General features: G+C 55.7%; 5 protein-coding genes across 5 annotated transcripts; 2 read left to right on the top strand and 3 right to left on the bottom strand.

The window, feature by feature from the left end:
- Positions 1-1353: 1353 nt before the first annotated feature.
- J7T55_000583 (uncharacterized protein) lies at positions 1354-3524 on the bottom strand (the record flags this gene model as incomplete). The annotated part of the gene is made up of 6 exons (XM_053131508.1): positions 1354-1452; positions 1531-2009; positions 2283-2882; positions 2965-2987; positions 3051-3206; positions 3268-3524. 6 exons carry the CDS (start codon positions 3522-3524, stop codon positions 1354-1356), a joined length of 1614 nt encoding a protein of 537 aa, XP_052990314.1.
- Positions 3525-6427: 2903 nt separating this feature from the next.
- J7T55_000582 (nitrite reductase) lies at positions 6428-9864 on the top strand (the record flags this gene model as incomplete). The annotated part of the gene is made up of 3 exons (XM_053131507.1): positions 6428-6492; positions 6555-8744; positions 8802-9864. 3 exons carry the CDS (start codon positions 6428-6430, stop codon positions 9862-9864), a joined length of 3318 nt encoding a protein of 1105 aa, XP_052990313.1.
- Positions 9865-10882: 1018 nt separating this feature from the next.
- On the top strand, positions 10883-11290 carry J7T55_000581 (uncharacterized protein; the record flags this gene model as incomplete). The annotated part of the gene is made up of 2 exons (XM_053131506.1): positions 10883-11053; positions 11177-11290. 2 exons carry the CDS (start codon positions 10883-10885, stop codon positions 11288-11290), a joined length of 285 nt encoding a protein of 94 aa, XP_052990312.1.
- Positions 11291-12105: 815 nt separating this feature from the next.
- J7T55_000580 (uncharacterized protein) lies at positions 12106-15282 on the bottom strand (the record flags this gene model as incomplete). The annotated part of the gene is made up of 3 exons (XM_053131505.1): positions 12106-13310; positions 13362-14235; positions 14290-15282. The coding sequence occupies 3 exons, from the start codon at positions 15280-15282 to the stop codon at positions 12106-12108; spliced, it is 3072 nt and encodes a 1023-aa protein (XP_052990311.1).
- A 3553-nt stretch (positions 15283-18835) lies between these two features.
- On the bottom strand, positions 18836-20635 carry J7T55_000579 (uncharacterized protein; the record flags this gene model as incomplete). The annotated part of the gene is made up of 1 exon (XM_053131504.1): positions 18836-20635. The coding sequence occupies one exon, from the start codon at positions 20633-20635 to the stop codon at positions 18836-18838; it is 1800 nt and encodes a 599-aa protein (XP_052990310.1).
- Positions 20636-21660: the final 1025 nt, after the last annotated feature.

Raw genomic sequence — 21660 nt, 5'->3', positions numbered from 1 at the left:
GTTGGCGAGGGGAGAAGGGGGGGAGGGCGTTGCCGTGCGTGTTTATGGTCTAGCATCCAGCAAGGCGTTTTGGGTCAGGCGTGGCTTCTGTACAAAAGACCTCTGTTTTTACGCCTCCGCGGAAGGAGGCTGCATGGCCGGGGGCGGGCTCGTGGGGGAGCAACTACTCATGATAGAACAAAGGAGCCGGGCACGAAAGTGTCGAGATGCATGGCTTTGCATATCCTCAGCTTTTGTCATACTGAAAACTCTCACATCCACATGCAGGCAACTTTGATGGTGTCAATTACTTGCAGTGTGATCGTCAGCCTGGATCATGTAGACGCAAAGAATCTGTAATGTGAGCAAGATCTGTGGGGCGCGTAATTGCCTGCTAGAAAGGCCAGAAACGCGCCCGAGGTCAGGGAATTGTGTACAACTCGCACAGCCTTCAGTTCTCGCCTGCCCTCTTCACGTAACTTGACTTCATTGCTGGAAGCCTATGCTGGCAGACACCGTCTGACATCAGACCGAAGCAGCAACTAACCATCGCAGCTTTCCTCTCATCCAAAGTCATCACGGCAGCAGGGATCTACCTTCCTACCCGGGGCCTTCATCTTCCGTGCAGGCACCATCAGCAGACAGCCCTATTCGAGAGAAGCCCCAGACGTGAACGCATGTGACCAAAAGCAGCATAAGACCAGGCGCAGGTAAGAAGGACGAAGCAGCAACGAAATCGACCTGTGGCCAATGGGGAGGACACACACCAGACTCTGGGCCGGGCGCACACAAGACGACGATGTGACCCAGGATTGCCGAGTAAGCGGAGGTGCGGTCTCATCTCCGCGAGAAAGTCAGCCGTGAACTTAGTCGGAAAGTAGAGAGCGGCATACTTACCGCCTGTCCGTGTGCGAAAGTCAAGATTGTCAATGTCCGAAGAGAGTTGGCAGACAAACAAATTGCAAAAAGAAAAAAAGGATCGAAGAGCGGAAGTCCGAAAATTGGGTTTAAGTGAACCCCATTGACACAGCCAATTGATAGCCAGGGAAAGCTTGGTGCTGTGACTTCCCGACATCGACGAGGCACATCGGTCTGTGACGCTGCTGGCATCAGCTGCCCATCGTGGCCGACTAAGGTTGTGGCCTCACAAGATCGATGACTTTCATACGAGGTGGCAATACGCAAGAGACCAGAGTGCAAGGCAAGAGGCCAACAAGGCAGCATGTGGGAGCGCAGGGCCTTCGTCCCATAATAAAAATAGACAGTAGTATTCAGTGAGGGACTCCTATCCCATGCATATGTATCTTCACAGATGTATGTATGCGTACGAATTAAAATTAAGGAACACACAAGATTCCCTGCCGGAACCATCTATCACGTCGTACTCTCCCCACCAGGGATCCGAACAGGGTGAGCTTCGGTGTTGAACACGAACTCATTCGTGTGGTCTGCCTTTACCTGGAAAGGAGCGTCCTATACCGATGGATGTCAGTGGAGCTGCGCAGAAACAATCAAGGCGGCGACGAAAGAAATGCTGGCCCAATAACTCACCTCAGCGTGGATCAGGTAGCTGTACTTGAGCACCTCGGCAAACCAGAAGCTCTCCTGGAAGTCGGCGAACCCGCCGCCACCGGGGACGTTGACGTCGTTGATGGCGCTGTACCCGCTGCCCGCGTGGCACGTCTCGTTGATGGCGAGATACGCCTCCCACGCCCACTCCTGGTAGATTGGGTCACCCGTCGCGCGGTACGCGTAGTAGTAGCTCTCGATGACCTCGGGCCGCAGGACATAATCGGCGCTGTCGATGTAGTAGCCCGCGCGCTCGTAAAAGGTCTCGTTGCCAGGCGGCACTGTAGCGTTGGCCGGCGACTTCTCGCCCAACCACCGGAACGTCTCGGGCCCGATCTGAGTCGCCGTCTGCGTGTACGTGTCGCGGCACCCCGCCACCAGCTCCAGCCCGAAGTCGATGTACGACGGCTCGTTGAGCGTTAGCCCGCCCAGAATGAAGTTGCCGCCGTCAAAGCACGCCACTGTTTATTGTTGGGTTGTGTTAGCCTTGGTGGGATGTCCAGATAGAGTACCGGGAACCAATATGTTGTGCTAGTGAGGCTAGAACATTCGAGCATAAATCCGGCATATACGGGCGGGTGGCTCATGTCACACGACGCCGCGTGGTCTGCTTTTGTGCTTGTGTTCCCCCCGGCCTCCGGGCTCACAAAAGCAGCGACCGCACACTCAACGTGGGGCAACTCTTCCACCCGAAACAACCGCCGAAGAAGAATGAACAATGAAAGTTGACTTACGATGCTGCGACAGGTAAACAATGCCCGTGTCCGTATTATTGCGGTAATAAGCCAAAAATGTCAGGTCGGGTCTGGTTGTTGGGTGGCTCGCCAGGTACTTGATGCTGCTGTCAACGGCCTGCACCCACTTGTCCTTGTACCCCGAGAACGTGTCCGGGTCGTACAGGTACATCTTGATCAGGTACTCATAGTAGCTGTCGGTGCCTCCCGTCCAGCCTCCTCTGGAGTCCAGGAAAGAGCCATTACTGATCGACACATCGGTGCCGATGAGTCCTGGGAACGGCTCACCTAGCTCCGGGTTGAGAGGGTTGATCAGGTAAGACTCTCCCTTTTTCGCGAGCTCGCCGTACGAGGGGTCGCCTGTCAGGTCGGACAGTCGCTGCCACTCTAGGATGAGCGTGCCGATGGTTGCAACACCGTTGGATGTTGAGTTGCCAATCCTCGGAGGGTCGAGGAAGAGACTGTTGTCCGGGATGCCGGTAGGCGTGTCAAAAGTGAACTTGAGGTTGTCGGCCAAGTTCTTGGCCTGGTCCAGAAGGGACTCAACCTTGCTCGTATCGTTCACAAGGGTTGAGAGGGGTCCTTTCAAAAGGTCATAGCCTTGAGTTTCCTGTTAGCTAGTGTTTTGGGGATACTTCCATCTCTCACTAGGGTAATATTAGGGCCGTGTTGATATTCTTACCGGACAACAGGCCGCCCAAATACCTATTATAGTCTCAAATTAACATCTATCGTATACAAAATTTGATACTTCCGGGCGAGACATACCTTATGGTAGTCTCAAAAAGAGACACTTCAGTGTCGTTGAAGCTGACGCTGAAGTCAATGGTTGGGACAAAGTCCAGGATCTGGTTGACAACCTCTGTGTTGCCCTGGATCAAAGCCGTGCTGAGCGCGTCGATGGCGCTGGCACCCCAGCCATTGCTGTTTGCTAGTCAGCGGGCTGTAACATGATGGTACGCGTGCTTGGAGTGCTTGGACTGACCGATCGTTTTCGAACGTGTTTGACAAGGGCAGCAAAGAGTCACCAGGAAAAGCATATTGGTAGTATCCGTCCCAGGAGATCTGGAATGTCTGCTTCACAGCATCGGCACGAGTCTGGTTGTAAACATAGGACGAGGGTGGGCCCATGTATCTTTGGACCGGCGGTGACGAGCTCCCACGGACATGGGACGCGCGAGGGACCGCAGCTACGTGGGACGCCGTCGCCAATATGGCGAGAACATAGTCTAGAGAATGCATGACGAACAGACAAAGCGACTGACTAGTACAGACTAGAAACGAAGGGAATCGCCAGATCAACGACAGACAGCGTCGAGAGCAGAGGAGCAGAGCGCCTTATCATATACGATTTCTGGGGAAAGCTCATCACTTTTAATCCGGAGCCTTCTCCAGGGGACATGCAGATCGCATGTGCGGGAAACTTAATTAGACTGCATGTACGGTCGTTGTATGGACGAACCGGCATCATGAACCTTGTCTGCTAATGTCCCCGGCCCCGGGCTCGGCCCTAGCTCTGTGCACTTGCAGGTCCAAGAAGGAGGTGTGCAGAGGGCCCACGTTACCAGCGGGCAGTCAGGGGGCGTACTGACGACACATGCAAAGGAACTTGGAAGTAGCTGTAAGCTTAGGCGCGGCAAATGAGTTGGGCAACAAAACCTTAAAGGGGTACCTCGAAGCGGGTGTAGATGCCGGAGCAAATGCAAGATGAGCCATTGAAGTTCGGCCGGGTGGCTCACTCGATGACTGTCACGAGTCTTGGTTGGTACCGTGAGCCCACCAGGTGATGGAATCTAGCATACTGCTTGCCAGACGGATCTGAGTCGTATGTGTGTGCGGCAGATGGGTAGTGCTGCAGGACATCGTTGTGATGTTCTACTAGTAGACCAAGCGCTGGCTCCATGCAACCGTCCAGTGTGATCAGGAAAGATCTGCGCCTGTTGGGGATAAGTGTGGAGGCGCCCGTTGCCGAGACTAGAGCAGTGCTGGCTTAAATTGGCATGTTGCTTTGAGCGAACGTGCGTGCGAGACCGCATAATAATGAATGAGGGGTTTGGGGGCTCAAGAGTCGTGGTAATGCGCAGACAACAGGGGCTAGAAGGTTTGCATAGCCATGGCCTGCTTGCCAACGTGGAAAGTCTCGGCATGGCATGGCCTTAAGGAGATGAACGAGCCATTTGTCGGGTCCTATAGATGTCCGAGTGCGCCCACATTAGTACTCAGCACCAGAGATTGAGAATTGAGTCGCGCAATTCCAGGGCAGTTCCTAGGAGCCGAAACAATAACAGGTCTGACTTCTAGGGCGATCAGAGCATTAGGAGAGCCGGCACCCCGTAGAACGACCGTAGAACGGAAAAGCGGCAAGTGGTCAGACTGGAACGATTATGAGCTGGGTCTAGGTCAGATAGGTGACTTTCGCGTAGGTGAGTGAATGCGATCCTTGTCCTTAACGCGTCTCTGGGGTCGAAGAAGCTGCATGCGTTGATGGTCGAGCGCCAATGTTTGCCCGCTGGCCATGCCGGAGAAGACGCACCTTGGCGGGCCAACTTCTGTCCCAACGCCGTCAGTGGAACTTGGAATCGGTTCGCAGCTCGCATGGACGCGAATGTTGCACAGCAGCGATGCATAGGTACTCGTTCCAGTCGTTTCCATCGGCCATTACTGTCAAGAAATGGACATTATAGGGAAAATGACTGCCAGGCTGATGGTGTGGGACTGAAGAGCAGTTGGAGAAACCTTGGGAGTGAGATGGGATGAACCAGCTGTCCCGTGGGCGACGGTGTTGCATTGCAGGTCAGGGGATAGCGAAAGCAACCCCACCACTTCCAGCATCTTGTCTCTGGATATTAAATGCATTCCCAAAGATGTCACCTGCCTCTGGTGGTACAGAGTAAGCCCAGGCCTCTTGGAAGATTCGTCAAGATGCGGGTGCCCGAGTGACGATGGTTTGGGCACGCGCCTGAGTGTGCAGATGCACAGGTAGTCCATCCGGAGCCGAGATTCGAGCTCATCCTTCGTAGAAAATGGAGCGATGCACATCCGGCCTCGATCTCCTGAGACGTGCATCGACTAGTCTGCGTTATTCATTGTTAGTGAGGAAGAGAGTCGGACGTTGTGAGCACAAGGGTTGTTCATCCTCACTGCGAGGGTGATAGCTCCACAACTCGCCTCGCCTCGCCTCGCGACACGACCCAACGGACCGGACCGTCTGGGCAAGCCCATTGAAGACTTTGATCGACAGCGGCCCAGCATCTGAGGACTGGAGAAGGCATGGTGATCGTCAACAGAGGGCATGGTCGGTAACTGCATACATATAATGAGATGCTGCAGTTCCAGGGATTGATGAGAATGAGACGCTGCTCCTTGTCGATTGAGAAGGCCTGGGCGGGCGGGCCATGGGCTGGGCAGGAGCAACTGTCAGTGGTCTGGTCGTAAGCAGGCGATAAGCGATAACAGATTAGATAAGAGATGGGGGTTGCAGGGAACGGTCCTTGAGCTTTCAGTTTTCCCTCTGGCGTGGGCCCGTTATCTTTCTCCGCGGGCAGCTCAGAGACGGTGGATAAAGCTAGGCAATGGCTAACACGCGATTGGCGGTGCCGTCCTTATCACTCCACCGTCGCCGTGATGACCCCTGGTGATGACGGAGATGTTGGAAGCTCAGTGCTGCCCGGAGATGCCATCCCGTGGAAATGCTGCCTCCGTCCACCCACGCAGCAGAACTTTGCGCTCGCGCAATGCCATGTGTCGCAGATATCGCACAGCCCAAACCATCCCATGGTAGTCCAATGCGCTTCTGTGCTTGTACAATCAGGTCGCAGCCAAGACTTGCTGGTTTCGGAGATGCTGTTTCTTGCTGATTTGCCGTCAGACTGATAGAGTAGAGACAGACCACGACCAATTCCATGTTCACCGTCCACAACACCACATTTTCCCCCTCGGCTGCTTCCAACTATTCCTCTTCCATCCTCACAAAGTGTGCTGCTATCTTGTTGTCGTGACATGCTTATGCGGAGATCTCCTGCCTCTATTGGGTGATCACTGGCACAGTAACCTGCTAAGTGCTGACACTCTAGAGCTCGCACAGACTATCGACTGCTGGAGGATCATATCACCAAGCTTCATAGCACGCATACCAAACCAGAACCATGGCAGCCGGTTCCAGGAAAAAGGTCGTGATTGTCGGCCTGGGTATGGTCGGCATTGCCTTCATGTAAGCCTCAGTCCATCATGCTCTTCTTCCAACAAAGCACATCACCCCTAACAGCCTGCCAGAGAAAAGCTGCTCAAACTCGACGTTCGTACCCGCGAATACGACATAGTTGTTATTGGCGAGGAACCACATCTCGCCTATAACCGCGTCGGCTTGACCTCCTTCTTCGAGCATCGCAAGGTCGACCAGCTATATTTGAACCCATTGTCCTGGTACGAGGGCAACGTTGGCACAGATAATGCGTTGGGATGGCATCTCAACAAGGCAGTCACGGATATCAACAAGGATCGCAAGACCGTCACATGTGCAGATGGCTCCGAAGTTGCCTACGACGTCCTGGTATTAGCAACTGGCTCAAATGCACTCCTGCCTCGGCATACGCCCGGTCACGATGCGAAGGGCGTGTTTGTTTACCGAAATATCGATGACCTCGAAAGGCTCATCGCCTTCTCCTCCACAAAACAAGGAACATACGGCGCTGTCGTGGGGGGTGGACTACTCGGTCTCGAGGCCGCCAAGGCAATGATGGACCTCAACACCCTGAAACAGGTCAAGGTCATTGAGCGCAATCGCTGGGTCTTGTCCCGCCAACTCGATGGTGAGGCTGGCTCTATGGTAGTCGAGCAGGTCCGCAACCTTGGCGTGGACGTCATGTTGAGCAAGCGCGTGGGCAAGATCGAGGTCGACGACGACAACTCCGTCACAGGAGTGCATTTCGAGGACGGCGAGTACATGCCATGCAGCACCGTCTGCTTCGCCATCGGGGTGCGGCCACGGGACGAGTTAGCTCGAAAAGCAGGAATCAAATGCGCGGACCGCGGCGGCGGCATCGTCGTGGACGACATGCTGAGGACCAGTGAGGAGGACATTTACGCGATAGGAGAGTGCGCTTCCTGGCAGGGCCAAACTTTTGGGCTAATTGCACCGGGCGTGGAGATGGCCGATGTGCTGAGTTTCAATCTAACGCAGGCAAAACAACACACACCGAGGGCGTACAAGAGGCCAGACCTGAGTACGAAACTAAAGCTATTGGGCGTGGAAGTCGCCAGCTTTGGCGACTTTTTCGCGGACAGAGACGGCCCCAAGTATTTGCCGGCTAAAGTAGCCGCAAAAAACAGGAAGAAACAGCAGACCAACGGCGAGACGAACGGGAAGACGAAAGATGTCAAGCTCCTCACAGATGGCCTTCCGCCACCAGAAGTCAAAGCTCTAACGTACAAGGATCCCTTCCAGAATGTGTACAAGAAATACATCTTTACCATGGACGGGAAATATCTTCTTGGAGGCATGATGATTGGCGACACCAAAGACTACATCAAGCTTCTGCCGATGGTTAAGAACCAGAAAGAGCTCGACATTGCACCTTCAGAACTCATTCTGGGGGCAAAGCAGGGCGACGACGATGGCGCAGATGACCTAGACGACGACACGCAGATCTGCTCATGTCACAACGTCACAAAAGGAGACGTGGTCAACTCGACAAAAGACGGGACGTGCAAGTCGATCGGGGACGTCAAGTCCTGCACCAAGGCCGGCACCGGCTGCGGGGGCTGCATGCCGCTGGTGCAGTCCATTTTCAACAAGACGATGGTGAGCATGGGCAACGAGGTCAAGAACAACGTGTGCCCGCACTTCAACTACAGCCGCGCCGACCTGTACAACATCGTCATGGTGAAGCGTCTCAAGACATTCCCGCAGGTCATGAAGGATGCTGGCATCGACGCCGACAGCGTGGGCTGCGAGGTGTGCAAGCCCACGGTGGCGAGCATCTTCGCCAGCCTGTGGAACAAGCACGTCATGGACAAGCCTCACCACGGCCTGCAGGAGACCAACGATCGGTTCTTGGGCAATATCCAGCGCAACGGCACGTTCAGTGTTGTGCCTCGCGTCTCGGCCGGAGAGATTACGCCAGACAAGATGATAGTCATGGGCGAGGTTGCAAAGAAGTACGGTCTGTACACGAAGATCACGGGTGGCCAGCGTATAGATATGTTTGGTGCGAAGAAGCAAGATCTACTCGACATCTGGAAGACTCTTGTTGATGCCGGCATGGAGAGTGGACACGCTTACGCCAAGTCCCTGCGAACGGTCAAGAGCTGTGTTGGCACAACGTGGTGCCGATATGGTATTGGCGACAGTGTAGGCATGGCAGTGCGGCTTGAGGAGCGATACAAGAGTATCAGGGCACCGCATAAGATCAAGGGTGGAGTCAGTGGTTGCGTGCGTGAATGTGCGGAGGCGCAAAATAAGGAGTGAGTCTTTCTACTAGTGAACATTGCTCTGGAAGAGACTGACCTTTTATGACACAGCTTCGGGCTCATTGCCACGGAGAAAGGCTTCAATCTCTTTGTTGGAGGCAATGGTGGTGCAAAGCCAAGGCATTCCGAACTCCTCGCTAAGGATGTCCCTCCATCAGAAGTCATCCCCATAATAGACCGGTACCTCATGTTCTACATCCGTACAGCAGACAGACTACAGCGCACAGCCAGGTGGCTCGAGGCTCTTCCCGGCGGGATCAAGTATCTCCGCGAGGTTGTCCTCGAGGATAAGCTAGGTATCAACGAGTCTCTCGAAGCACAAATGGCCGAGCTGGTGGACTCATTCTTCGACGAGTGGGCCGAGGCCATCAACAACCCCGCGATAGCCGCCAAATTCAAACAGTTCAACAACACAGAAGAGAGTATCGAGAACATGGAGATCGAACGGGACAGGGACCAGCCGCGCCCTGTCTTTTGGGCCAAGGAACCCGCCAGGGACGACTTCAAGAGCCTTAAGGACAAGTGGACGTCGACGACGTGGCAGCCCGTCATCGGCGCGGCGCACTTCGATGGCGCCGACAGCCTGCCCAACGGCATCTCGGCCAACATCAAGCGCGGCGACACGCAGCTGGCCGTGTGGCGCATCCGCGGTAGGTACTACGCGACGCAGCAGATGTGCCCACACAAGCGCGCCTTCGTGCTGTCGGACGGGCTCGTCGGCGACGAGAAGTCCGCGCAGGACGGCGGCGGCGGCGGCGGCGCCGCACCCTGGGTCTCGTGCCCAAACCACAAGCGCAACTTCGACCTCGCCGGCGGCGGCTGCAAGAACGACAGCGAGCTGTCCATTGCGACTTTCGAGGTCGAAGAGCGGGACGATGGGCTCGTCTACCTGAAGCTGCCGCCTGTGGAGGAGCTCGACGCCGCGCTTGGGACGGCCAAGTGGAGGGTCAAGAAGGGAGAAGGTGAGGGTCAGTTTGCGGAGCTGGATAAGAAGATTCAGTTTGTGGGCACGAGGGCCAAGAAGCCCGGTGTCAAACCCCATGTTGAGCTGCCTATGAAGAGGCCTGTCGAGCTTATGTCTGGTGGGTGTGGAGGTGCTGGGATGGACTGGTAATATCTATGAAATAGAGGCATGCTGTTGTAATAGATACGGAGAGATCAAAATAACAGGAATGCTGTCTCGTCCAAGTCTTGGACTCACTTCACTGTACCTGTGCTATCGAGTCGACAACAACCAAAAAAGACAACTTCATAGCCATGAAACCCTGTCGTGATATACTGTCCACTTCATGTCTCTGGTTTTCACACCGAGACTCTGAGATCGAACTCTTCAGGCTGGGGCAAATCCTCTTCCCATCGCTCGAGAAGCGCTCCCCATGGAATTCGACCAAGAGCGACTTAGTCCCAATACCATGTCTCGTGCAAGCGCAGTCAAAAGCCACAAAGATACTTCGAAAGAGAAATGTTATCGGCCTCTTACCGTGCTCACCGTGAATTTGACTCAAACCCTGCTCGGCAGCAATGCCGACGATGGGATTTGTTTCGAGGGCGTGCAAGGTTTGGCACGAGCAAAAGTCTACTCCCCCACGGCGGCACGAACTTCTCCCCAAACTTCGAGATATCACGAGTAGATCATGCCAGGATGACGGTGGACATCCAACTATCTACGCGGCAAGATGTTCGCTCGAACGGGCGAGTGTTCTCCTGCCAAAGTCATCTCAATTCCGGGGCCAAGTCCGTGACGGAGTTAAACTTGGGATGGCATTGGCCATTGGCCAAGACTCCGCCTCCTGAACCACATTCGAGGAAGGTTTTGTCGCGACTGCCCGCCAAAGCTTGACTTTTAAGAATCAAGCTTCGTGCAAGTATAGCCTCGCTGGCGGCCGCGGAAACGATTCTTTCAGAACGTCTTGTCGATGGCCTCTGGGCGATTGGGCGGGTATATAGGTCAGCCTCCAGCCCCGAGATATCCTCAGGCCAACCAGATTGTATGACAGCCTAATTCTAAGTATCATTATTGTCTTCACTTCCAAACACTCATTGATAGCCTTATTTCATACCCAACCGCCTTGAAGGCGCCAACCTCAACTCTCAAGCCACACAGAGACACAACCTCAACCACCCACCAGAAAATGCGTTTCACTCTGGCCCTCGCTGCCCTGGTGGCAGTCACCTCTGCCCTCCCCTCCGCCCCGCAGCCCGTGAGCAAGCACGCCCTGACGACGCGTCAGGACTTTGCCGAGGACGACTTTGAGATCGAGGCCGAGCCAGACGAGAAGAAGCGAGCGGTCGGCTGGCCCGAGGTGAGCAGGCCAGGGCGTCTGGATTTTTTTTCATCACCCCATTTTGCTCTTGGGTATCCTTACGAAGTCTTTTTTTCTTTTCGTGGAAGATGAGGACTGACCAGCCCCCCTTTCAATCAACAGGATGACTTCGAGATCGGCGTCCCGGCCGCGTTGAGGTTCAAGGACAAGAAGGCGCGCGACACGGACGGCTTCCCCGAGGACGACTTTGATATCACCCCGGAGGACGATGAATAAATACATGTTGTTGTGTTGTGGGGGGCTGCACTCGTTTCAATCCTCTACATGGGCACATGTCTGTCTTTCTTTTCTAGGGAGCTATATTATTTCGTGACTGTTTCTTGTTATCCAGATGATGCGAGCGGGATGTCCTCACGCGAGCTTTGAGTCCCAGGGCCAGTGTATATTTGTAGCAGTTGCGCCGACTGGGCACGGTGGAGGATGGATGCTAATGGCGCCAACTCCAGTCTATCTTTAACATTGCGCTTTTGTATGCGTTGGCAGAAAATGCAAAGACTTAATCCCTTCGAACTCACAAGACCACAATGGAGCCGTCTGGTGATCTCCGCATCCGTACATCTCTACGCCAGTATCTGCCCTTGGTCCGGACCTGGTTTAATACCTGTTCCATGTAACCAGTTGAACCAGACCAGAGATGTGGGAAGAAGAGAGTATGAAATTATGTAGCAGCTATAGTCCATAAAATGTAAGACGAAATCAAGTTTTGCACACCAAGCACTCATGTCTGGGCCATGCCCCCGCTTTCAAACACCGTACGCACGTCGTTGTCGAAACCAAAGACAGAAGAACAAAAAAGGCCTCCCAAAGAGCCACCCCCGGACACCCGCGCGGCCTTGGCCGGCGCCTGAGAGCAGACCAAAGCTCGCAAAACAGTTTTGCCCCCCTACATGAGCCGTGTAGTCGATGCATCCCGGGGAGTGATATCCCGTTCTTAAATGCAGTATATATACAGTGAATTCCCATCACACGTGTACGCATAGCAACTTGGACAAAAGAAACCTGATTATCAGTTTTGTAAAGCCGCAGACCCCTCAAACACCAACCGAATCGCACATGCTGTCATCGCTATCGCACTCGCTCATCGTTGCATAGCCTTGATCTTCAGCCATGCCGACTATACTCTTGGTCACATTGAGACATCTCTCCACCAGCTTTTGTCGGAGTTCACGGTCTAGTCCTGGTCTGTCGCCCTCCTCGCTGCCGATCCAGATCCTCAATGTGCCCGCGAGACGTTCAAGAGATGTGGCGCATGCCTCTGCAGCGACTGCGTGGTTGTGCAGGCGCTCCACCATGAAGAAAGCTGCCGTGCAGCCAAGTAGTGAAAGCCCCTCTGTCGATTCAGGAAGGATGCCGTCGATGATCGACAAAGCGCTGTGGGGTGGAGTCTCGTAGCGTTCGAGGTGTGCAATGGCCATACTGCAGCGCAAGGCCATCTGAACGTCAGGATCTGGAACAATGAATGACATGGGAGAGTCGATCAGGGGCGGGACTCCTTGGCTGTATCGGGGGTGCTTGTCGGGATTCAGGCTCGGTCCCATGGCCTTCAAGGTAGTGGCGATGTGTGCCCCTCGCTTCTCTTCAACGAGCACAGCTTTGGCGACAAGAGCGCGCACCTGGGCGTTTGAACCGATAGGTGCTACCTTGACGGCCAGGTTGAGGTCATCGCCCGTTAGCTTGGCCTGTGCAGTCTTGTCCTCGACCTCTGCTAGGCTGGCTGATAGTACTCGTTGCAGCATAAGGCTCGACCACCAGGCAGCGACAGCGTCCATAGGAGATCGTACGGCTGGGTCCTCGACAACGGCATTCATACCGTCAACATCAGAATCGATGTTGTGCATCGTTGGGCGGTTCCATGCTAGGTTGTTCGCACGCTGCACAATGTCGTCATTGAGAACGTCGTCACAGTCTTGCTCAAGAAGCACAGCGAGGTGCTCTGGAAGTTCGTCATCGGATGATGCGAAGTCGTTCCGACGGAGGGAGTTGTTCAGCCGGTACAGTTGTCTCGCCTCATTCCACCTTGATCTGGCCAGCTTGGCAGCCAAAATATTGTGGAGACCCTGCTTGCCCAGCTGCCAGAGCAAGACGCGGATATGAAGAGCGTTCAGCATCAGTCGCAGAGGCGTGTCTGGAAGGGTCTTAGCTGCAAGTAGTGTCAAAGTCAGGCGGCTCTTGTTGATTTCAACGTCTCCTCCAGCCAACTGCGCATCCAGGGCGATTGTCCAAGCCTTGACTCTGGCTGTTTCTTGTTCCTCAGTTAGCCCTGTCAACATCTGATAGCCATGTATACCCATCATGTTTCGCAGGCTAAGCTTCATCGTCTTCAAGATCAGGGCGGCTGCTTCGAGGAAGAAGTTATGCCGAGGCACCCAGACAGTTTGGATGGCCGTGAGCCAGGCCTGTCTCCGCACGTGAATGGGCGAGGCCAGGGATGGCACCTTCTTGAGGTTCGCGTTGTTGATCTGCGCCGTCTTGTCCGTCTTCGGTGGCCTAGGTGCGAAGAGAGAGGGCACGAATACCCAGAGCAGAGCGCCAAGGAGCAGTAGAGACTTGATCGTGGATATGGTTTGATATAGGGAGAATGAATATCCGGCGATGCTGACATGTGAACGTGCCACCAATGGACCCAAGAGCTGCAGAGGAACAGCGAAGAGCCCACGGCCCTCTGGCGACTCGTTGCTCTGCTCATTCTCGCGGGCTGCCTCGAGGATCATCAATCCTGCTAGCGACCCGACCATGAACTTGCCAATGTATGGACTTGCGCCCTGCCAGCGATTGGCTTGCATTTGCTGCTGCTGCTGGATCTGTTGCTGTCGCATGATGGCTGGGTTCTGCTGGAACTGTTGCTGTGGAACGGGATATGGTCGTCCAGAAGCTAATTGCGCACTGATGATGCGCTTCATGTCATCGGGCACCGGGATCATTCCTTGGGGATCCAACCCCCTTGGAGTTCCCACTGGCGTGTTCATGAATTGAGAAGCGTCCTGCCCAAATTGCATGGGCGAGTTCTGGTTCTGGACAGGGCTCATGGTGCCGTTCATAGCACTAGCCATGAACAACTTTTCGAAAGCCGAAATTCTTTGCTGCATGGCGCTGTTCTCATCGTTGAGGCGATTATTCCGCTTCTCGAGATGGCGGATGTACTCGGTCGCCTTGCTCAATACCTATAAAATGTTATCAGCCTAATTTCATGACTCAGTACGCCGTTACAGCCTTACTGTAGCTTTGTTTAGTTTGTGTGCAGGCGTGAGGCCGTGTAGTTCTTCTCTGTCCTCGGTAGTGTCTTCTCCCCTTGCACTCTTGGACAGAACTCGCAGACTTGGAACACTGTCGCGAAGTGCGGCAATCTTGTCGTTCAAATTAGTCCTATACCGTTTCTCAATCATATTGTGAGCGGTCTTCTTGACAGGCTGCTGGCTCTCGTCGTCGTCATCGTCATCCAAGTCGTCAAAGTCGGCCGAGGACTTGCGCTTGCGGCTGCCTGGCTTCGAGGGGTCCGGAGAGCCTCCCTTGTGGCCATCGCCGTTGCTCGACTGTGGGCTTAATTGACTGGGCTCGCTCTTGGGGGACTGGTATTGCAAATGGGGCGGCATGGCGATGTTCCTGAGCTGCTCCTCCTGAGCTGGTGTCAGAGTCGACATGCCTCCCACGACAGGACCTTGACCAGACGATGAGTCGCCAGGGTTGGCCGCGGCGCTGTTCATGAAGGCGTTGAAGAGCTCGCCGTTCTGGAGATGGAGAGCCGGCGGGTTGGTGAAATTTGGAAGTCCGTCTGCTCTAGGTCGGTACTGTAGAGATTGGTTTGGAAAGGTGGCAGTCGGAACGTTCCAATTGTCAGGGAACAGGTTCAGGCCGTCGAAAGGCTCGCCGTCGCTGGGGCCAAGGGGAGGGGTGAATTGATTAGATTCGGTCCAGGCGGTAGAGGCAGCGAAGTCGGAGAAGCCCGGGTCGGGGGCTGAGGTGGTGATGGTATCGGTGTTGGGACCGGGGGCAGCGGTGCCGTTGGCGAGGGAGTACTGGGAGGGCGACCCTGATGCTGATCGTGGTCCTGTTCCCGTACCTGAGGCTGGCGCGGATGCGGGTGCAGGCGCGGGCGCGGGTGCAGCAGAGGTTGGGGCTGAGGAGGCCGAGTGGGGATTGCTGGACCGGTAGTCGAAGTTGTCGAGGCCAGCATTCCAGACTTGCTGGGGATCTTGGTGTTGATCTGCCATTTTGGGCAAAACGGAGGGCGTCAGGACCGACGGACGAACCAGACCGAACCGGCGGTAATGCTTAGACCGTTCCAGCTATGCAAAGGTGGTTCGACATGAACGCGTGACAGGACAGGCAAGGACCCAAATGAGAGATGGGGAGAGCAGCGATGGGTGGATGGGCCCGGGTGGAGGGGCCGCGCGCGGGCAGCTGGCAAAAGGGTGGCTCGGCGGCTCGCTTCGCTGTCGCAGCGTCGCAGGAGAGCGTCCGTTCGCGCAGGAGGGGAGGACCAGGTGCAGGTTGCAGGGCAGGGCAGAGAGCAGAGCTGAGCTGAGCTTTTTCTTGTCCCCTTGCCTCACCAGATGATCACACTGTCGCTTGTACGACGTGCTGCGGTGGACTTTGGCTGGGTGCAGTTTTGCTTAATCACGGCCCAATTCCATTCAAAAAAGGTGACAAGACAGCGTAGACGACGGCTTGTGCGCGACACTGTTCGCTGGCGGTCTGGTTTGATTGAGCTCGTCTCAATCCGAATGACTATCTTGATGGTTACGGGGTGCGCCCAGTACGCTTTTGCTCCGGCCGCCGAAAGACCTCGACGATGCGGGCGATCGACACCTAGATTCTCAGTGCTCAATGCTCAGTGTTCAACAGCTCCGAGTGCCTCGTAATGCGTGCTCAACGGGCATTAGAGCGTCAAGCGCGAGGAACGAGACCTGGTCTGAGAGTGACGAGTCGGCTTATGTCACCCAAATTGACTCGACTCGACTCGACCGGGCGGGATCTTGCGACTTGCGAGAGCTGGCCTCTGTCTGGCCTCTGGCCGCTGGCCTGGCCGTTCCTGATACGGTCGGCGTGAGGTCAGGCTCGACGGTGTGCCTGGAATTGGGGGATGGGACGTGACGGCACGGGACGGTGGGTTCCGTATCGTGGGTGTCGTAAGGTGTCTGGGTTTGTCTGGGCCGTAAGACTGGCTCTGTAGCACGAGTAGGCCTGGCGAGAATGGATGGGCCAGGGGAAAAAATGGGATTAGTGGTGGTGAGGGATGGAGAGAGGGATCGTAAGATGTTAAGGTCGGAAAGCAGAACGATAGGGAGCAGCGCAGGTTTCAGAGCAGAGCATCATTCGATTTTCTTGTACTATCGCATGGAACACAAGAGGCCGGCCGGGGGGCGCCGGTAGTATCCATCCTCCTACCCTACCAGTCCTACTTGGGCCTGCTTGGGGTACTGTGCGCAAGTGCTAAACTGTTAGGGGTGCTCCTGGATTGGCAGATTGGGGGTCCCCCCCTCCCCTTCCTGGTTTTCTGGCTTCCACTGGCTTCCTGGCTCCTGCCCAGCCTGGGCCCAGCAAGAGGTGAGGAAAGTGCGTAACAGAACTGGCCGTGGAGGCAGGATCCAAGGTTCCTTGCTTCGTTGGCAGGGGCGATCGATGGAGACGCCTAGCCTATGGGAAGCCTTAGCCAGGCACGAGCGGACCCGCTCTCGCCAATCACAGCTGGCAAGCCACAGCAAAGGCTGAGCCAGACCAGCCCGACCAGCCAAAATGCAGCCAGAGTGGCCAATCCCCCTCAACTGTCAAGCGGCAGGTGGGGAGCGTCGAGGGTCCTCTTGCGGAGAAACAGTAGGAAGAGTAGCCAGTCATCCTCTTCACACGGCCACCATCGCATCGCCATCGCCGTCGCCATCGACAGCTTTCGTGGCTGCTTGGGCTTGGGTAAGCACCGACCCGAGTCCGACTCCGACTCACTCGACTCACTCGACTCGACTCAAGACTCAAGCTCGAGGCCCCCAGGGTTGACTCGATGGGACGGTGGCTGCCCATCCCCCATCTCCGACCTTGAGTTTATCAGACGACTCGATTCTCAATATCGCTGTACACTGCCTACATCGCACACTGACACCGTCACAGCCATACATCACGGCCAGCAGAGCCGTCGCATCCTTGCACTGACTGCCTCGACTGCCCATCGTCACGGGCCACTGCTCACTTGTGGCCAGACGTGGCTACAGTCATCGCTCATCGCATTCTAGAACATCGACAAGCTCCACACGGACACTACTCCTTTCTTGAAGCCATCATTCGTCTGGCTGAGACATTGTCTAGGAGAACCCTCCGGATCGGACGAGAGGCTTACACGGCGCCTCGACTATTGACCACCTCTTCTCCACATATTGCACGACTGACCGACTACACCTCTCAGCTGTCTCTCACCTTGCCGGATCCAGCCCAAAGGGAACTCAGCGGGGTACAAGGTGCCCAATAGATCTACAGCGTCGAAAAGGACCCTTATTCTGAAGTTTTATTCCACGGGGGCCATCCCACTGGAGGGGATCTCATGCGAAGGGTGTGTGCTGGCTCTGCTGCACGCAGAGCTTTGGGATCCTTGCAGTTTGCATCACACGCATCAACATCATCAACGGACACGTCTTTGGTGTTGAGTAGATGGCTAACACCTACTCTGTCTCGCTCATCGCCGACAGATCACAATCTAGAAGACCAATGGCACAGTAGCGACACCTTCACATGCAACACACTTTTTCAAAAACGAACGATGATCTACAGAGTACCCTGGATATTTTTTTCTGAAAAGTGTGTGGCATTTGGCAGGGACTCAGCCTTAAAGCGCTGCCCGTTATCCTGACTGTCGTCATTCCGCATCACGATAAGGTTTGCTCGTACATCCCCTCCGCGATCATGCAACCGCATGTGTCAGTCACCCGCGTACTTGCCCCTCGGCAGTCGTTCTTCACGGCGGACTAGACCTTTTCCTCTCCTTCGGAGCAAGCGACCAAGCACCAAAGTCGTGTGACTGACTGCACAGCACACTTCTTCTAGAAAACGTCGAGCCATTTCGACTGCATAGCTAGACCGCACTAGACTACATGGTCCTCCGATTCATCCGAGCCATCGAATCGCGGGAGGATCCGCACTGCTGCCCGGTAGTATGCTTATCGAGTGTGTCTCGCGGCAAGCGTCGAGCTTCGCACTTGGCGGCGGTTTTGCCTTCGCTCGCCTCGTGTTTCAGCTGTACGACACAAACATAAGCGCCAACAGCACTCGCCTAAGCACGCCGTGCAACAACCAAGCCAACCTGTCACGGTCAATATACCCCTTGAACCGGGCCGGCGAGGCTCTCATCCTTGGTATTGACATATTTATGCCCAAAAGAAGTCCCATAAAGCGAGTACGGTCATCAAGGTATTATATTCAAAACAAACCCGGTGTCCCAGGATAACAAATGCGACTCTACTGAAGATTAAACAAAAAAGTTCTTGTCTGTGCTCCGCCAAGGACCACTCAACCAAGAAGTTGTCGTCCGCAGCGGCCTGAGTGCGGCTCGGCCTTTTCACCGACGCTTGCTCGCCGGCCGCATGCGTTGTTCCCAAAGCTAGGCCCTCCTAGGTTTCCATCCATCCACAAATAATATCCAGAGAGCTTGCATGCCCAAACTTTCGAAGAGGATCTGCCACATGACTAGCTGCTATCTAAGCCAACTCCACCGTCAAGCTAACCTGCGTCGATCACACCACCTGGGCCAGCACCATCTAGGCCAGCCCCGGGGCCAGCCGCTCACCAGATGTCCTCGCTGCTCTGGACCATCTCCAGCGTAGGGGTCTTGGGCTCCATCCTCTTCATCCTCTTCCTGTCAGCCTTGGTGACCAGGCTGGGCGTGATGGGTACCACGGGCGAGAACGGCTGGTACGGCGAGTACGGCACCGGCGCGCCGGTGTGGGGCGTGCGTGCTGTGCCCATCCCGGGTGACAGCGGGCCGGCCCTCTCGAACACAGTCTGCTTGACCGTGCGGTCGTACGTATTGGGCGACATCAACGCCGGCTCGTATGCACGCAGCGGCAGCGCACCGCCCGTACGCACCGCCGAGGGCGCATTAGGCCGCGAGAAGGTTGCGCCCGGCTTCGGGGACGACGGCAACGAGCCCAAGCTAGGGAAGCGGTTAACCCCGGGCTTGGGGCTCGTGGGAAGTCCCGAGGACCTGTTGTCGCGGGCCCGCTCGTTCCTGACCAGTGGCGTTGTCGACGTCTCCGAAGTGGCGGAGATGGGGTCCGCCTCTGTTGCGGACGACTGCTGGCGTGAGTGGTAGTAGTTACCCTGCCCCTGTCGTTCTTCCTCTTCCTCATCCTCGCTGTATTCGTCCCGGGCGTTCCTGTCCTTGCCCCTGCCTGCCATGGCGCGGAGCCGCTCGTCGATGCTCTGCGTGCTCTCTGGCGAAATATCATCCGGCGGCGTGAGGGGAGCCATCTGGACGTTCCGTCGCTGGCTGAATGTTGCGTTGCCCGCGGGGACTGGTGGCGGTGCAGCCGGTGCGTAGTGCCGTGGCGGGATAGCGTTCATCTCCTCGCCGGCGTACTGCGGGGGAAACGTGCCTGTCATGGGTGTCATGATCGGGGAGGAAATGCTGATGGCCTGGACCTTCTCCTTTTTCTTCCCCAGTGGGGACTTGAGGGCCGACAGGATCGAGGAGGTCCGGGACTGCGTCCTTTCCGACTTGGCATCGCCGTTTAGATTAAGGTTTGCGGGCTTGTTTCTTCCCTTCTTCTGAAGCATGCCCTGTGAAGAAGCAAGCTGCTCTTGCTGCTGCCCTGCGGCTGGGAAAGTGGGGCCTCTGAACTCCACTCCCGCTTCTTTGGCCGCCTCCTGCTCCATCACGTACTTGTACATGTCTTCTAACTGTGCCTGCGCCATGGCTCTGTCTTGTTGGACGACGCTCTGGTTGACGTGTGGGTCTACGCCTGGTTGTCCACGAAGACTGCCGTCTGGTGATGGGAGGACGTAAGGGTTTTGCTCCCGCGTTGCTGTCGAGAAATTTGCCGAGGTTGGCGAGGGCAGAGAGAAGTTGCGGACGTGGCCTTGGACGTGATCCTGAGTATGGATCTTTGGCAACTCCTGGAAGCTTTGCTGCGTCGGGTACTCCCCTTCTTTGCACTGGAAGCCGTCTTGTGACTTGAAGGCAGAGAATTGCTCGGAGAAATTTGGTGCAACGTTTGAATCCTCCCAGGAACCAATGTTCTCTCCTGCTCGGAGATGTTCTCGCCGCCTCTTGGATAAGCTCAGTAGGATGATGGCGACCAGCACCAGCGAGAAAGCGTACGATCCGACAATGCCGCCGATCTGAGCCGGGAGGTATGCTGGATCTCGAAGAGCGTACTTTGCTCCCGCGGGACCTTCGTCAGGCGGAGGAGCAGGACTCAAGTCGATGCCGAGGGGGTTGCTATTCCTCCTTTCCACCTCGAGCGACGCGGGTGGTGGATGTGGTTGTGGTGCAGCAGCAGCGGCTACCAAAACTGTGACGAAACCTGTAGAGAACGAAAGATGTATAAGAGAAGTGGGAGGTTTGCGAAGACCAAGGGGCATGGTGAGGATCAGACGAGAGAGAGTTCCGGGGCCAAGGCTTATTTCAAGTAGACCAGACGGACTGCCATGTACTCCACCGAGACTAAGGTGTGATGGGGTTTGGATTGTTTAGTTCCTGAGTCAACGTATGATGGGCCGAAACGCATTGTGATAGAGATGTAGCATGGGGACGCAGGAAAGATCAGCCTCCGGAGCCGTTCAGAGGAGAGGCAGGAAGGGTATATAGCGGCTGTTGATACCGGAGTTGATGCAGAGCTGAAGGGAAGAGGAGGGCGTGGGGACAATGCAGCCACTCATGGAGCCCAGATGCCGGCTTTTCTCTTGCAAAAGCTGTGCAATGGGGCCTGGGCTCCTCCCGCCGCGGTGTACGGCCCCATCTCAGTTCAGGCACAGCAAGGCACATGGGCAGACGATGCAGGGCGGCAGCTGCATGGCAGGCCTCTTCTGGACTGGGACTCGTCGAATCGAGGCCGCTCATCGTCGTGACCTCGCGGTGGGCTTGCAGCACGGAGGGCTGGCCAGAGCCCCGCCGTGTAATGTGGTTGGCTGGAGGGCCCAGTGGTGCGCAGGGGGCCAGGGGTCTCTAAGCGCCCGACATGCGGTGGTACGGTAGACGCCTCTGCGTGATTGGGTGCTTGTGGGTTCCCCGCCCATTTGATATTGCATCCTGTGTCCTGCCCTGTCGTGCCTGTCCCATGTGAATTCGCTGGGTTGGAAGTGATGGATGGATTTGGATGGTGATCTGCAGGCGATCAGATAGAGCGGAAGTCCTGGCCCCAATACCGCCTGGTTTTTGTGTGATGCTGGGGGCGGTGACAGACAAAAAAAGACGAGGAGCAGCCGTCGCCTAATGATTTAGACTATTCCCACAGTTGCATCTGCAAGATCCGGCATTGACGGGTGCTTCGCCATGCAGCACGCTTGTCTGACGGGATGGATGGATGGCCTGGATTTCCAACCTCGGGTTCGAGGCGTGTTTGATTTGGAAGGCTGACCCGACATGGCATGAAGTCAATTTCTATCAC

This window comes from Diaporthe amygdali (genome assembly GCF_026229845.1).
Source record: "Diaporthe amygdali strain CAA958 chromosome Unknown NODE_27_length_698932_cov_65_101997, whole genome shotgun sequence".
In the NCBI taxonomy this organism is placed as follows: Eukaryota; Fungi; Ascomycota; class Sordariomycetes; order Diaporthales; family Diaporthaceae; genus Diaporthe; species Diaporthe amygdali.
Note: the sequence above shows the minus strand (reverse complement) of the source record. Positions and strands in the feature narration are given on the sequence as shown.